Source organism: Sycon ciliatum, chromosome 10, assembly GCF_964019385.1.
Source record: "Sycon ciliatum chromosome 10, ocSycCili1.1, whole genome shotgun sequence".
Taxonomy (NCBI): Eukaryota; Metazoa; Porifera; class Calcarea; order Leucosolenida; family Sycettidae; genus Sycon; species Sycon ciliatum.
Window position 1 is genome coordinate 6,773,847 of NC_088652.1, and position 17,860 is coordinate 6,791,706.

At 47.6% G+C, this 17,860-nt stretch overlaps 2 protein-coding genes across 2 annotated transcripts in view; one reads left to right on the top strand and one right to left on the bottom strand.

The window, feature by feature from the left end:
- LOC135825653 (peroxidasin homolog) overlaps window positions 1–173 on the bottom strand; it is a 14,190-nt gene extending 14,017 nt beyond the window's left edge. Inside the window, exon 1 of the mRNA XM_065338270.1 lies at window positions 1–173. This exon is cut by the window's left edge and continues 634 nt beyond it. The gene's annotated coding sequence lies outside the window, so the exon portion shown is untranslated.
- An 8,017-nt stretch (window positions 174–8,190) lies between these two features.
- On the top strand, window positions 8,191–15,098 carry LOC135825651 (E3 ubiquitin-protein ligase RNF170-like). Its single transcript, XM_065338266.1, has 4 exons — window positions 8,191–9,142; window positions 10,859–10,935; window positions 11,234–11,353; window positions 13,477–15,098. Exons 1-4 carry the CDS (start codon window positions 8,827–8,829, stop codon window positions 13,756–13,758), a joined length of 795 nt encoding a protein of 264 aa, XP_065194338.1. The 5' UTR covers window positions 8,191–8,826; the 3' UTR covers window positions 13,759–15,098.
- Window positions 15,099–17,860: the final 2,762 nt, after the last annotated feature.

The window sequence follows — 17,860 nt, forward strand, 5'->3', positions numbered from 1 at the left end:
ATGGCAATGTTCCTAAATGCTAAAGCTGTCTAAGCTCAGGTTGGCACACGAAGAATGCAGCGTAGATCTACGAAACCTCAGTCCTGCTCAACCTCACGTCCGACCGTCCCGGCGATATCAAGACTGCATGATCACGACCCGCGAACGACAAACCAGGACATGCGGCTAGGCTTGCATGGTGTAAACAAGACAAGCCCTGGCACCTAGCAACAAGGTGGGCCGCAACGACATGTCACCAAGAAGGCAAGAACACGCAACGCCAACGCGAACGGACCAATTTTTTTTACAATGATTTCACTCCAATGTGTACAGTCATGTGAGTTGGATTCCCCGGCCTGCCCCCACCCCCATGCGGTATCGGATATGCATGGTAGCCCTTGTCGGAAAATGCTCAGGAAACTGGCAGACTCTTCCGATTAGCCTTATGGCAGGCACTTCCCGAATTGCGAATCAGGGAGTCGTATAAATCCGACTCCCTGCCCCGAATTCTGCTCCATATCTTCATCCACATACCAAACATGCATGAAATATACCGGACAAGGTTCCTGGACCGTATGCGTGTTAAAACAAAATGGCGTCACGATTTATTGAAAGTGGTATAGTTGGTGGTACGAGTGTTCAAACCCATTTGAACTTCATACTGTTCGTTTTCTTTTTGACATGCTCTCTTTCCATCGTCCTTAGCTTTTGTTTGTTGAGAGCTGTTTTGGCTTTCTCCTATACCTCTGGGGGATGCCAAGTGATGGTTTTGAGAGGCTGGTGATGGCTGTGAGCGAGAGTTTGCCGATCGGCGTCGTCCTCGCTATAGCGATGAAAATACTAGTTACTGCGCACCTGGCAGATATCACAACACGTCGGAGCGTCCAGGAGCAAAGGAATCTTGGGTTTTCACTGGAATCTAGTTCCTCCAGCATCGTGTAGCCCACCGTCGGTGAATGGCGGTCCAGAAAGGTCGAACCTGGTCTTCTGCAGCATCTCGCAGTCCTGCGAGGCACACTGAATACGCCTGTCATGTATTCTACAAATAAAAATCACGAAGTAGTGGACTTTACAGTGATGAGTCTATCCTGTATGCTGCAAAAGACGCAGGAAATGTGACTGGTGTCCGTACACTGGACGCCAATATCATCCCAGTCTTCTCCTGCAGGATCTGTTTGACATTGACATACCGATATGTAGTGGGTCGACATTGGCCTGGTTTGGCAGCTATCTGCCTGGTTGGATGTAGCAGGTTTGCATTGGCGCGTCGTCCAGTCCGACATTTTCTTGTAACTGTGGAGTACCGGCAGGGTTTGAGAGGTTGCTCGTGCTGTGAACACATCTCTACTGCCTGTCTCGTCCTGGAAGTGCCGTCTCGCCGCTTCCTTGCTTTACAGTCACGCCGTTATTTCGCTTTGTTTCGTGGTGCAGCTCAAAACCTGCCCAAACAACTGTGAGCTCGCAACATGGTATGGACAAATTGCACAACTCATGCTGGTTAACTAAAACCGGGATAGTCGAGTAAGCGAGTTCACTCCCTGGGCCATGGCAAAATCTGTTCAGTGCGGGCTATTCCAACCTCCAAGTGCATAGTCACCGATCGATCCATGCGATGGTGGTTGACCTACAAAGAGCCAAGGTCTACGAGTACTACTATTGGATGCTGTCTACATGCAGTCAACAAAATCAAAGTACCTCAGTATGCCCCAGAATAGGGCATGTGCATCTATAGCATGACACAACAGGGGTTCTGGCGGCACCTGTCAAACAAGCAGTAGGGACTAGTGCCAGCTACCTATTGGAGGCTAGCCGCTACAGTCTGTCACTGGAGATAATTATTATGTTCACTGTTTAGACTGAGCACAATCAATGATGCCCAATCAATCTGCCCAATGTGTGTTCTGTTCCACCTAATTATAACGTCCCATCGCATCAACCCTACTACACGCACATGTCGTCACTCTAGCACGACTTGTGTTATTATTGTTTATTTTGATTCGCACGATAAACAGAGCACAATAAACGTTAACTTGACCGAAGGTTAAAGGTGACTGCAGATAGAGGAACACATCGAGGTACAGGTACCGGCATCAATACAGTATCAGAGAGAAACAAACAAAAATGAGAGGTACGCAGAAAAAACTCTCGTAAGCCCAATGGGAAGTGGTTGATGAGGGATGAATGCACTCTCCACGCTCATCTACACTGTTCGTGGAAATGCACACATACAATAATATACAACATAGCAATAGCATGCACAGAACCGAACAATTTCATGTTCACACATGGAAGCACAGACCTGAACATTAGTACCAAAAGCCGATACAGACAATATCCCCATACACACAGACGCACACACACACACACACACACACACACACACACACACACACAATGTCCCATGTATGCGCCCGTGGCAAGAAAAGCACGCAAATCTACAAATGCACTGGATGTGAACCCATAGATTTTCTCTTATAGCAACGATAGCGGATCTGATTCTGAATGAAACACACACACACAATACAATCATTGAATGCCCATCCGCAGATGATGGCAGGTCCTGAAAGAACAGGCAGTGTTCCAGTGATGGGGAACAGAATTTCGAGTGGCGAGTGAGGTATACACACACACACACACACACGTGCGTGCGCGGGCACACACTAAAGTATTCAGAAATAGAATCGACATCGTAGTATTCATTGGTTGGGGAATGGAAAGGAAAATAAAACATTGCTGTAGGTTATTGTTGTAAGGACACTGGGAGCACAACAGAAAGGTAAGCAACTTGCTTTGAAGCAAAGAAAGTTATTATTCCACGGATCTCAGCAGGAAGGAACGTTCCAGAATGCTGCACTGGCAACAGGCGGCCTGCATGTGCGCGGCCCCTGCAGTCGGTGCAGCTGCCGGCCTTGCAGTGCTGAAAAGAATGTGCAGTACAGCATGTCACATAGTATCGCAGCCTGGACAAATAGGCGCTGGGAAGTCCTAGTTATGTGCTCACCTACACCACGATGCACCAATCTTCTGAGCTACTTTGGCAACAACTTTGTCCACTTGAGACTCCCATGGGCTGAGCCAGTTATAGAGGGCTGCACCAAGGTGGACGGCAATGACCGCTGATGGCAAGGCAATCCATGACACACAGTCACTAGGGCATCGTCAACATGGCGCTGAGGCTGGATCGATAAAATCAACCTTTAGGCTGCCGCGGGGTTGACAACGAGGCCGCTGTCTCGAAGCTAGTCAGTCAGCCTGGTCACCGCCATTGACGAACCAGTCGCCACCGCCAGCAGTGGCGGTAGGTTGTGACAAGTGTGGTGCAATATTGTCAGCAAATTCAGTACTCAGGATAAGATGAGTGACAAAGGGAACGTTGTGTTTGATAATATTGAAGTGAACAGGGATGATCACAAACCCTGCGCGTACTCCACCGCGAGTTACAAGAAAATTCCGGACTGGACGACGAGCAAACACCAACCTGCTACATCCAACCAGGCAGATACTTTTACGATAGCTGCCAAACCAGGTCAATGCCGACCTACTGCATAATGTCAATGTCAAACAGATCCTGCAGGAGAAGACTGGGGTGTTGGCGTCCAGTCACTGAGTGTACGGACACCAGTCACATTTCCTGCGTCTTTTGCAGCATACAGGATAGACTCATCACTGTAAAGTCCACTACTTCGTGATTTTTATTTGTAGAATACATGACAGGCGTATTCAGTGTGCCTCGCAGGACTGCGAGATGCTGCAGAAGACCAGGTTCGACCTTTCTGGACCGCCATTCACCGACGGTGGGCTACACGATGCTGGAGGAACTAGATTCCAGTGAAAACCCAAGATTCCTTTGCTCCTGGACGCTCCGACGTGTTGTGATATCTGCCAGGTGCGCAGTAACTAGTATTTTCATCGCTATAGCGAGGACGACGCCGATCGGCAAACTCTCGCTCACAGCCATCACCAGCCTCTCAAAACCATCACTTGGCATCCTCCAGAGGTATAGGAGAAAGCCAAAACAGCTCTCAACAAACAAAAGCTAAGGACGATGGAAAGAGAGCATGTCAAAAAGAAGACGAACAGTATGAAGTTCAAATGGTTTTGAACACTCGTACCACCAACTATACCACTTTCAATAAATCGTGACGCCATTTTGTTTTAACATGAATATCGCGGATTCCGCCATGCATTTTCTCTGCCTGCATTATCATGATTATCCACCAAGGGCTAATGTATGACCGACCTGATCAGTGCTACAGTATACCATGGTATACACGTGTAGTTGATCTACACAATCACTTCTGTTATCATTTTGAGCACCGTCTCACTCTGATGAGTGTTCTTGGACACGAAACTCGGAGTGAAGGAAGCACGTTGCAGTCTCTGTTGGTTTCTCTTTTGTGTGGTCTGTCTATCTGGGCAGGATTTTCTGTGAGGTATGCTCTTCCCCATCTTGCAATGGACATAGAGCGTTATTTGCAGGATGCAAGAACCCTTGACACTTTGTCTAGCCCTCTTACCATGCTTACTGGCCGTAGATGGTACGCATAGCTGCATAGACCAAAAACCACCACCACCAGGCTGCAGTGCATTGCTCTGCGTGGGATCCACCAAAATTATAATTTCACGGCCAGGAAATCCGTTTGAACGACAATGTAGACCTGTTTCCTCTGTGATATCGCCGTCATCCGCTACAGTCTTCATCAGATCAGAATGGAACCTGCTACTTGCAATTTGGAGTACACCTCGCTGGCATGTTTTATAGAGGTTGAACGAAGACATGGTGGAATAGCCGCCAGTGCCTTCACGAGCGCTACCACTACGTGAGTGCTGCAGCCGCTATCGCTATTTCAGTTTCAAAGTCTTATCCTTTCGCCTTTATTTCATTGAGCTTAGTTCCCGTTTATTGTGCGAATTAAAATAAGCCAAACCAAGCAACCAACCAAGTCACTTAGTAGTAGTAGTAGTAGTAGTAGTAGTAGTAGTAGTAGAAGTTTTTATTATTTTACTAGGGGAGTCCCAACAGGCTACTGCCTTTTTACTGGGAACCCTAGGTAAAGTTTAACTTGAAGTGAGAAAGTTGTGCTTGTCTAGTTATCGCGCTTATAACTACGGATCACCATTGGACAGTCACACCCCTGGCCTGAGGCTAGGTGGCAGGTGGCTCGCTGCATAATGCTAATCATCAGTCTATGGAGTACCGTTCTTTGGGGGAAGAGTAACCGTTTGGCAAGGCTTGGTGGTGCATTGTATCTGTATACGCCATGCAACTTGACCAAGCGCTTGTAGGGGTTGTGTACTCTTGTAAGTTATAATCATGATACTAATACGCCAAGATCTTAAGAGCTGGCTGCTCAGTGCTCAATCTCCGGACTATTACCATGATTACACGGCTTGAAGCTTGAACCTGACTCAATACTACTGAGGTCTGTATTATATACATGTACCTACATGTACTGCAATATGAAGAAGAGGTTGGTGCGACTTCGGCGATGCTTGGGCCTGTTGGGGTGTGTTGGTCACTACATGGGAGCTCGCACTTTTCCTGCCGACTTGAAATCTCACTTGACTGGCTCGCGACTTCCACCCAGAGCCGCGAGAAGTCCATCGAACCGTCCACTCACCAAACCTGCAGGAAAGCACCACTCCCTGCTCACACAGTGTTTCGGGGAATTCCCCCTCCCTTTCATTTTCTTTTACTACTGAAGTAGTAGTAGTACCAAGAGTACATAACCCCCCGGGTTATGTACTCTTGGTAGTACCCAGTCCCTTATGTTATTATTATTTTCTTGTCATTCGCTTTCTTGTTATTGGGCAACCTGCCCGTTAGAATCTGCGAAGTAAAAATAAACAACAACAACAACAACAACAACAACGTGAGAATAAATAATTCAAATTCAAAAAACAACAACAACAACAACAACAACAACAACAACAACAACAACAACAACTTCTCTTATTGGCCACAGGCCATCGTGAGAATAAAAGATTTCAAACAACAACAACAACAACAACAACAACAACAACAACAACAACAACAACAACAACAACAGCAGCAGCAGCAGCAGCAGCAGCAGCAGCAACAACAACAACAACAACAGCAACAACAACAACAACAGCAACAACAACAACAATAACAACATCCCTTATTGGCCACTGGCTATCGTGACAATAAAGATTTGAAACAACAACAACAACGACAACAATGACAACGACAACAACAACGACGACAACAACAACAACAACAACCACACCAACAACAACCGAACAACAACAACCTCTCATCAGTTGAGCCGCTTGTTGTTGAGTAGGTAGGCTGAGGAACACAGATTGACTGGCTGCATGAATGATAATGATATTCGATATACTAGTGAGGTTTTGCATTCCGAATTTCGGTTCGGCGTTCTTCGGTCATTTGTCGAACATCAAAATGCCGAATTTTCGCACCAACGTTTGTTTTGCAAGTCGAAAGTGATGTGTTTTCATTTCGTGAGCCCCAGCATCAGCAATGTCCTGTCCCGTGCTCCTTTCCTTGCTGATTCCAACGAACTTTGATCGCCCAAAGAGTCGAGGGCCAAACCTGCCTCCCCAGTCGCCTCAGAAAAGCCAACTCCATGGCCAAGTCAAATTTTATGCGTATCGCCATAGTCTTTTCAGCCACACAGATGACGGTGAGGACACTCCAGGCGAAAGAGAGTAGACAGGCAGTGGAGAGAAGCAATCAGAGGTAGCTGACGATACTGATGTCGCCAAAGACGGCGGCGAAGCGATGCCGAGATAAGAAACCTCTTTGAATAAATCACGCGCTAGCGCTCTTCTACAAGAAACTTCATCCGAAAAATATTTTCGGCAAAGTGAGCTTTTTCCGAACAACCATGCCGAATCTTCGTGTGCATTTTCGACCTCGCTCCCGCGTGCCGAATCTTTTTGCCGAATTTCGGAATGCAAAACCTCACTATTAGGCCAAGTAAAAAAAAAAGCTAGATGATCGTCCCCGTCCGCCCCAGTTTTTGTCAGCGCCCCAAGAAATATTTTATTTTTTAAATCGTGAGTTTTTGCCGAAATCGTTGGTTTTTTACCGATCGCGGATGCAGGAAACATGTGCACGCTTTGTTTAATACTTTCTTTACTATATGGACCACATACTACTAGTATATCACAACGTCAGTATCGATCTGCTGAAGAAAGAAAAAGAAAAAAAGAAAAAAAAAGAAAAAAAGAGAAAAAAAACCTTGATGTTGTTGTGTACACTGTGTGCATGAGAGGGTAAAAAGTAAAAAAATAAAAATAAAATCCTCCCGCCCTCCCCGATTTTTCCAAAAAAAAGGACGATCATCTAGTAATTTTTTTTACTCGGCCTTAAGGACGTTTATAGGCCATTCACACGACGTGTAAACATTTGCACATGTGTGACCAAGATAACACTGGCAAACCGTGATCCAGTTCACACGGTGCTGGGCAAACTTTGCAACCGTCAATGTATCCATAGTGACCTCCTGAAAATGCCGGGAAATGTTCAATTTTGAATTTTCCCTTGTTCAAGCACTGCATTTGCAGTACGCACTTTCAACAACCGACACTTTTCCTGGCGTGCAAAGATAATCGCGAGCAAAAGGGCCTCGGCCAAGATAAAAAATCAGTTGCACGCGGGTGTCCAAGTTTATCGTATCCGAGTAAATATCCTTGGAAACAGTACGATAAAAGTAAGTTTGGCCGTCGTGTGAATGGCCTATTAGCAACGCGAAAGTTCGAAAGAAAATTCGAGTCTGGGAATGAGTACAGAAACAAAGGTCGAAACTTCGAAAACTTGGACGCGAAGTTGCAGTGATTTGCGAAAGTAACTTTCTCTTTTCTCGGTACGCATTTCACTACAGGGAGTAGTAATTTTACAGCCCCCTGCTTGAGACTGTACCATGTATACGGTACGGTACTATAAGATTCAAATAGCTTCGAGAAAAAGTCGTTTCGCATTGCTCACAAGTTTTCTTTTTCGAAATAGATTTTCGCGAAATATCGCCACCACCAAAAGTTCGAATTTTCGCATTGCTAAACGTCCCTATTGAATAGGTATTCCCTACTGAGAATGACATCATGCGTGCGATCAAGTGAAGTAATCATTTTCGTCATCGAAAATTCAAAACCCTAATAATTATTTTTTATATTTTTATGACAGACTAATATAAATCGACGTCGTGTACTGACCTTGTACTTACGTGCATGCGGGTGTCCTCCACATTTCAATCTTCACTTCTCAAAGAACATACCGGACAACTGTGTCGTGTCTTGCCAGCTTGGGGTCATTGTGTGCGTGCAAAAAGAGCCTGTATTCCAGTTTGCACGGGTGGATCTACATGCGCGCTCCTCGATCGTTGTTGACGTGGAGTCGTTGTTGACGTGGAGTCGGTGTTGACGTGGAGGATAAATGAAACAGAGAGCACTGCACTGGATCAGTTCTCGAGTTCTCTACAATAGTTGTTGCAGCTGTCAGTCTGTGGAGCATTGTAGTACGAGCATTGGCTGGAACTGCTCTCGGGTTGTCTGCCTGTGCAGCACCGTGACTCGTTGGGCTGGTACTTGAATACAGACCAGCCTAGCTACCTAGTACACGTACTTTCAGTGCTCCCGGGCAAAAGGCACTGTGGAAAGAGCGTAGCAATTTACCTGAAGTGTCTTTGGCACTATTGTGTCATTGTTGGTGTGTGTGTGTGTGCAAAAAGAGCCTGTGTTCCATTTTTACGCGTGGCTTGGCACCCTCCTAGTCCAGAGCACTGTTTGTAATTTGTGATCGGAATCGTGACCGTCGGACTCAGTGGACTGCGCCGCACCTGACGTTGTCCCGGCACAGCTTCCATGGCTGAGTCAGACCCGCTACCCAGCAGCATGGTGGACCAGCTGGTCGAAGGATTTGGCGACGAGGTCATACTGGCGTTGACGACATTCTTAGTCTTATGCGCAACGGTAATAGCGCTACACGTGTGCAGTAGATTCAGACGGCGAGACATACACCCGGATCACATTGCCCAGGTGAACGAAGCGCGAGAACAGCTGGGTATACCGGTGGATGCCGACCAGATCCATCGTCATGCCGACGACAACGACCCGTGCCCGATCTGCCTGGGGCAGCCGCAGTTCGTCGTGATGACCAACTGCGGGCACGTGTTCTGCGGTGAGTTGTGTTCTCAGTGTGTGCGCTGATATGGTGATGGGAATGTGTACGTGCATGTGTGCTGGTATGGTGATGGGAATGCAGGACTCTAGCCAAATGAGGGTGGGGGGCACAGAGCCCCCCCCCCCCCCCCTCCCCACTCTGATTGCCCTCCCCACTCTGATTGCCCCCCCGGTGAAAAAGTGGTGTCCCTCTACTCATTTGTTGATTTTCGTATTTTTCCATGCCATTCAACGAGAAATGCATGCAGTCGATAGTCACTACTAAGGGTTCATAGAGGCACACTTACTTGTCTGGGGTGAAGTCGGGGGCTCGCCCCGTACGCTGCATTTTGTATGGCATGTGTGCGGGTGTGGCGATGAGAATATGTACCCGCATGAAGAGTACAGAACCCCCAATTCCCAAAAGAGTGTGCAACTGCCTACACAACCTCTATACAGTGCTGGGACGGCAGGACTTCACATCACATGACATGGTTCAAAAGGTTACGCTGGCACTAGCCTGGCAAACAGTACTGCAAAGTGGCCACAAGAGACTTGAATCCACAGCAGGGTTACGTACAACCCTGTGTCTATGATGCATAACTTAGGGTGCGAAAAATGTGTATGGGTTCGTCACCAAGCGCAACTGTGCATGTGGCCATGGGGAGTGAGTACACCTGGGAAGAGAACTGCTGATCTCACCAGGTTGCCAACATTAGGCTGTCATCACACCATGGTACAAAGCGCTGCGTCTACGTCCACGTAAGGAGTTTTTGGTCGGTTGTCATGATGATCCGTATACGGGATGAAAACGGTAGCAGAGGAAACGGGAGACGTAGACGTGGTATGGAGACGGGGGGGGGGTTACGACTTTTTGTATGAACGTGCGTATCTCCTCCAGCCTTTTTCAGAGCGACCCTGCACTTCGATGTACGTGCGTTCAAATTTCTTAAAAAAACGTGACTGCTTGTACGCTTCAAGAACTGTGCCTGTCTGATGACACGACCACCCGCTGTGGTTTTTTCACCATAGACGTAGACGTAAACGGGAGTCGGAGAACATAGTGTGATGACGGCCTAACTGTCAAGTCATTCGAGAATTACAATGCCACTTCTGCGGTGGCGTTAGCAGTAACAAGAGTACATAACCTCCAAGAGTGTGCAACTCCAGCTATTGTAGGGAGTCTGTGACGGCAGAACTTCATATCGCGTGCCGAACCCGTACACATTATTTGCACCCTGTGCATGATACATGTGGATGGAGGGTTGTACGCAACTCTGCTTTGGGTTCAACTCTCTGGTGGTCACTTTACACTGTTTGCCAGTGTAACACTTTGAACCATGTCACGTGATGCGAAGTTCTGCCGTCGAAGCAGTGGTAGAGGTTGAGGCCGTTTCACACTCTTTGGAGATATGTACTCTTGACGGTATCTATCCGATAATCGCTGGGCTTTTCTGGTATTTTCATTCCCCCTGTGTCTCCCTGTCTCTCCGTGTGTGTGTGTGTGTGTCTCCGTCCCTCCCTCCCTCCCTCCCTCTCTCTCTCTCTCTCTCTCTCTCTCTCTCTCTCTCTCTCTCTCTCTCTCTCTCTCTCTCTCTCTCTCTCTCTCTCTCTCTCTCTCTCTCTCTCTCTCTCTCTCTCTCTCTCTCTCTCTCTCTCTCTCTCTCTCTCTCTCTCTCTCTCTCTCTCTCTCTCTCTCCTGTTTGCGTATGCATGTGTTTCTATATGTGTGCAGGGCTGTGCATTCTGGAATACTATGGACGTGCTGCCAATCTGCTGAGGGCAATCCTGTGTCCAGTATGTCGACAGTCGGTGAGTCACTTATCCATTAGTGACACCCTTCCTAGACATTTTGCCAGGACATTGTTCAAACGTTTCATTGCAGTAAGTCAGTCAGGTGTTCTCTATGGTCTACAGCTCCACGTCTGACATCCGCATTAGTCGTGTGTGTTTGTGTATGTGTATGTGTGTATATGCTCTTGCCTGTGCGTGTGTGCGCGCTCGTGTGTGTGTGTGTGCATGCACTTGTGTGTGTGTGTGTGTGTGTGTGTGTGTGTGTGTGTGTGTGTGTGTGTGTGCACGATGTGATGCTGGCATTATTCTTGCCCAGGTATCAATACTCCTTCCTGACTTCACGGAGGCTGACAGGGCACATGACGAAAGAGAAAGGGAAGATATCTTGGGGCGGATTAATGACTACAACAGAAGGTTTTCAGGTGTTCCGAGAACTGTATGTAGTATGCCTGTACTGTTACGTGTATCTGTGCACGCTCGTGTGTGCGTGCGTGTGCCCGTGTGTGTGTGCCCGTGCGTGTGTGTATGTGTGTGTGTGTGTGTGTGTGTGTGTGTGTGTGTGTGTGTGTGTGTGTGTGTGTGTGTGTGTGTGTATGTGGCTTCAGGGTACCAGTGCATCTAGTGTCTGCTTCTATCAAAGTAGCGTGCTGTCTATACTGGTTACCCCAGCAAGTGTAGGGTGTGCATCGGTAACTGTCTTGGCCGTTTTATGCCCATGTACTCCGTGTGGTGTTGACCAGGTGTGCATTGGTGGTCAATTCATATGGCTTCGCCAGTTGTGTGGATTAGACAGTTATCTGGCGCAAGTCTTGATCTGTCTCATTCAGATCTTGTTCGCTATCGTTGCTATAAGAGAAAATCTGTGGGTGCACACCCAGTGCATTTGCAGATTTGCGTGCTTCTCTTGCGACGGGCATATACATGGTACATGGTGTGTGCGCTTGTGTGTGTGTGTGTGTGTGTGTGTGTGTCCATCTTGATCAATACCCACACACAAAAGCGACCAGGATGCTCGGGTAATGAAGCAAACACTACAGTATCTTCAAATTCAAACTTTAAATTCTACATTGGTGCGGTCTTCACAGGTATTACAGGTGGGCGGAGCAGTACAGTAATGGCTCTTTACCAAAACATAGAAATTAAAGTTCGATGGACTTCTTGTGTGCTCTGGATGGCAGTCGTGAGTCAGTCAAGTGTAAAGTCAAGGCGGCGGAAAGCGCGAGCTCCAGCGTGGGAGCAAACCCTTTACATAGAAATTGAAAACAAACGTGGGCGCACCAGACACATGCATGTAAGGAGTCAGCATTCCGTGATGGTATGCGCCGCGGCGGTAAAAGAAACCGTATTGTGCTCGTCACAAATCTGCACGTACGAAGCACGGCGCTTATTTCCAGATGGCGCTAATTTACGTAAACCGTGCCCGAAATGTCAAAGCGTCTTGGCGGGATTTATGGCTGATGAACCCTCAATCTTAATTTGTTTTAGCCCACGCGTGTTTTCTTCCATGTTTCTCGTCACCCGCGCGCATACGATACAGGAGTCTGGAAGAAAAGAAGAGAAAAAAACCCTGCACTGTGATTGCCAGCACATGCACAAGTGCACCCTAGCCTGGCCTGCGCGGCACCTGATGCGAGGTCGCTGCATTCAGTTTTCGTTGCGCAGTCTAGCTGCATGTGCACAGAAGCTCCTACCACATACTAGTTGCTAACTTTGGATGCTATTTTACACGGTGTATTGGTCGATTTTAGTACAGAATGTATGACCAAAGGTCTAGTAAACTTTTATTTTATTTTTCGGTCATTATTTATTTTTTCCACCTCTCGCATACGATTTTAGATTTTCGGGTGACGAGAAACATAGAAATAAAACCTTATATACACAACGATGGATGCTACCTACCCATAGTTCAGCTCTTATTATTGTGCATGGCATATTCTAGTTGTGGACATGAACATGGAGTGTTTTGCTCCGGCTTTCGTAACAGCAGAGCATGCTCGTGTGGGGTCCTGTAAGTCTACAGATGTTTGGCGCATTAAAATGTCAGCCTGTACTTCTGCTGCCTGTATACACTGAACCTTGCAAAACAAATTTTCGCATGCAGCAAATTTTTGGCCAAACGTGCCCAGGCCAAAACAGGCGAAAATAAGTATGCGACGAATATTTGTTGACTTTAAAACAGTAGTGCCTTTGCTGTTTACGCTAACGCCATGCGTAGCCGAGTGGCTTGTTGATTTGAGTTACGCTAACGCCATGCGTAGCCGAGTGGCTTGTTGGTTTGAGGTACGCTCAAACCTGGGTTTTTTTTAGTTTCTGCCTTCGGAAAAAAGATTCCATTTCTCCCAGAATTTGCCTGGCTTCTACCGGGTTTGGTCTTGTTTCTCTAACCTACACTTGAAAAAAAGTTGCATGCTCATGGGAAAAGTGCGAAATGCCAAAAATATTGACTGGTGCTATCGGTCCAATTAGATTCTGTCGCAATGGTCCGCCCTCCTTGGTGACATCTGCTATTGCAAGTTTCTTTGTGCTCTTGTTTCCTGTTTGCCTTTCTTTCTTCCTCAGGCATGGGAGTACATTGCAGACGCTCCGGCACTATTGTCCTACCTTTGGCATCAGTTATGGACCGGGCATTACCTGCTGTTGATGTTTCGTGTCCGCGTCCTTCTCTCGATTGTGGTGATGTTGGTGTACCTGCTCTCGCCTCTGGATATCATCCCGGAGGCCGTCTTTGGCTTGTTCGGCCTGCTCGACGATCTCGTCCTGGTAGTCTTTGTCATCATGTACCTGACGGTTCTCACACGCGTGTTTGTGGTGGCGCGTGCTCGTGGCGGTGTTGAGGAATAGCTATATAGACTTCAGTGGGCATTGCAATCCCTTGTGCCAGTTCATTGAGTATCACCCCGGCTTATGCCAGTTCATCGGGTACCACCCTCGCTTGTGCCAGCTCATCGAGTATCACACTCGCGTGTGTCAGTTCATCGAGTATCACACTGGCTTGTGCCAGGTCATCGGGTACCACCCTCGCTTGCGCAAGCTCGTCCAGCATCACCTTCGTTTGCGTCAGTTTGTCGAGCCTGCTGCATGTGATAGCAGGCGGGTTGTGTTCTCCCTATCCTGAATTTCTGGCCGACGCCCGGGGACAGGATCTCCGGCTGACAGTTCAACTATGAGTGTGTGGCTGCTATGCTGTAGAGACAGCCATGCTTGCTACTGCACTCTGCCATATGATGAGCATCTACACGAAGAATCTGGTTTACTATTTGAAAAGCGTTGAATTCTGCCGTGTGATTAGCAGCTAAATAAGGAATCTGGTTTACTATTCGAATAGCGGCTTTGATAGGCCGCACCACCAGAGAAGAACCCGGCTCGTGAGCGAAATGCCAATGACTATGTTGCCGGGTATGTGTGCTGGTGGTGTACGGGCATTCCCAGCGCTACGCTTGAGGAGGAACTCCCATGTGGTGATGGTGATTATGGCAGCGCCTTCTCGACTGTGCTTGACCGTTTACGCAGCGTTTCGAGTGATATTGTAGTGCTTCTGCTACGTAACTCGTTGCGATGGCCTCTTGCGCTGGAATTGACATCATCGCCAAGTGCCCCACACACGTGTCGTACTATACACTCTGAGTGGATGCATCCATCTTGTACTCTTTTGAACAATTTTTTTATTAACGTGGTTACGGTATTTTTAGTTTCCTAACTGCCGCAAGACACCACCTTAGTCCATTGATGCGCTGTAGTCGTAAGACCTCAGTGTAATTTCTTGCTTTTGAGTCCGGGGTGCTCTCCCCCTTTTTATTTTAAAGTATTTGTACCCTTTCTCCCGATTTAGGCTATGCTCAGTGAGTCGCATTGGTGCTACGTTGCGATGGCCTCTTGCCCTGGAATTGACATCATCGCCAAGTGCCCCACACACGTGTTGTACCATACACTTTTAGTGGATCCATCCATCTTGTACTCTTTTGAACGATTTTTTTATTAACCTGGTTTTGGTATTTTCAGTTTCCCAACTCTTTCATGTCTGCTTCGGGCCGCAGACATCGCCTTAGTCCATTGATGCGCCCTAGTCGTAAGACCTCAAGTGTAATTTCCTGCTGGTGAGTCAGGGGCGCTGACAGTCCCTCTCTTTATTATAAAGTATTTGTACCCTGTCTCCCGATTTAGGCTATGCTCAGTGAATCGCATTGATGACTCTGTGCTCGTGTTGGTGCTACATGTTGTCCCCTTGGAAAATCGCGATTCCGCGGCCGCGACAAATTCCGCGATTTTCGTGGGTTTCTGCGAATCTAGCATTTCCGCGGAAAACGTGCAATTTTCTTCATTTTGCCTCCATTGTCAGTGAATCCGTGAGCCCATGCCATGGTCCACCCTGGCCCTGTACAGACTTTCATGCATGGTGTGTTCTTAGCTATCAGGCGCGTGCGCCGGTGCCCTCCCGCGGGGAAAAATATTCAAAAAATGAAGCAAAATCCTGCATTTTAAGCGAAAAAGGGGGGATTCCGGGCACCCAGGAACCCATAGGCCATACGGGGCACGCACCTGGGCTATGTGTACTTGGTGTATGCGAAGCGCGTGGCTGTGAACTTTGGTTGCCAGGGCCGAACTTTGACATTGCGCTGTTCTTCTCGCTTCGAAATTCCTTGCTAGTTCCTCCGTTCACGTTTTTGTGGTTCATAACTATCGTTGCAAGATACTGCAGTTTCTGCAGATTAAATCTGGCCCATATTTTTCACGCTTTTCGCCCGCAAATTTCTGATTTTTCCCGCGATTTTCCAGGGGGGCAGTACAATCATGTACATTATAGTCCATCTTACCCCTGAGCCGTGATAGGTATCGGCAGCTCGTTTATCAGTGCAGTTAGGTTCTATTTATTTATTTATTTTTTTATCCTGCTGCTACCTTATGACACACATGACGCCCTTACGATCGTACGACCAAATCATGGTTATGGATTGTACATATCGTAAAGTCTTGTATAAAAGCCGCGGCTTCTATGACTTTCTTGGTGAAATTTGCAGGCTTCTATACAAGACAGGTATTTCTATGTATATCAAATTGTCAACACAAAACCAGGCTTATGTGTGATTTGATCGGCCCAAAATTGCGGCTTCTATTCAAGTGCGGCTTTTATACAAGACTTTACGGTACATACATACCCTGAGTCTACATGTAGTGACGTTCCAATTCTAAACCCCTTTTTCATAAATGTGTACTGTTCGGATTTAGCATGCCGCTTGTCAGCAGGGAGCAGTAAAATACCGGAATTTTAGTACGCCCTGCTGACAAGTGGCAAAATGTGTGCTGGCCTGCATTGAACGGAAGCGAATATCATGTATTAAGACTGTTGTTGGCAGTCGGCAAAACTTTTAACGCCTGCAACAGTCTCAACACACACCGTTTGCTTACGTGGATTTTGCTCCTGGGCCGGCCATTCCCGCGACCCTTGGCCCGTGCATGGGGCATGCTGGATTGACATCATCATTCATGCATCACCACTGACCAAATTTGTTCAGTCCTGCTGTTTTGTAGTCAATTTGGTTCTTCAATGAGACAGACAGACTGATAGAGAGAGAGCCAAGGAGAGTACTCATTGTTGCTCTGCTGCCATCAATTCACCTTCTTGCTGATGTAATCATCTTGCATTGAGCCGCACATGTACATTGTAATGTGGGTACTGGCGCGTGCGCCGGTGCCTTTCGAGGGGGGGGGGGTTCGGTGGGCTTCCCCCCGGAAAAATTTCAAAAAATGAAGCAAAATCCTGCATTTTGAGCGAAAAAAAGGGGGGTTCCGGGCACCCAGAAACCCATACGGCGCACGTGCCTGGGGTACCCTGGGCTGCGCCCGTGTTGAGGCGTTAACCGGTATGTGTATTGCGGTAGAGCCGCGCGCCAAAGAACGTAGAGTCCAAGAACGTTCAGCCTGAAATACTGAGAATGCCACATCAGAACGCCAGTGATGGTGTGCATATATGTACAGTCATGCTCAGTGAAATCCGACCCAGAGTGCATAATGTGGTGCCCTCAACTAGCACCACCCTGGGAGTGGCACGAATGCGGCTGGACGTACTACACATGCTGGGATGACGACTACACCATAGTTCAGTGGTTAGAGCATCGCTGGCTACAAGCAAGGGTCCCTGGTTCGAGTCCTGGTGGCGACAGTCAATTTTTTCTTCAGACTTTTCCAGTTTGTGTTTTTCCCTCATACTAGTCAAGACGTACACATGTAGAGATACAGTGATGCAGTCAGAACTGGTCCAGGGCAACAGCTCTGCACGTTGGGTCGGATTTCACTGAGCGCAACTATTGTAGTGAGTGCCTACGATCCAGTACGAACAATTTATAGAAAAGAAAGGGTTTGCTCCCCACACCGGAGCTCGCGCTACCCTTTCTTACAAATAATCGCCGAAGTCGCAACCACTACTTCGTTAATTTATAGAAACTTTATAAAATAATTGCAGCCAAGTCGCTCGAAGATAGGAACGTCCCAGGCTGGCCTCTTGGAAAAGACGTTCTTAGGCATGCAACGGCTGTATACATGTAGCAATAGTATATAGCCCCAAGAGTGTGTAACTCTGGTCTCAATGGCTGCTCAGAAAAGCGGACTTGGAAGTGGGAAACCGGAGCAAATCTATGACGTAATGCTGATTCACAAATCCGTGGCTATGTAATGACAATTTGTGGGGAGAGCGACACGCCAGGCCCCACGTGCAGAGTTGCACACTCTTGGGGTTATCTTCAGGTATGTGTATGCGTGCGTGCGAGAGCACGCGTGTCTGCATGTGTGTGTGTGTGTGTGTGTGCATGTGTGTGTGTGTGTGCCGCATGTGCGTGCTGTCCAATTTAATCTATCACCTAGTGGACACTACTACATGAGGGTACTACTAGAACTAATGCACTGGCGGGACTCAACTAGGTATTCCTACACTGCTGCAGCTGACAGCTAG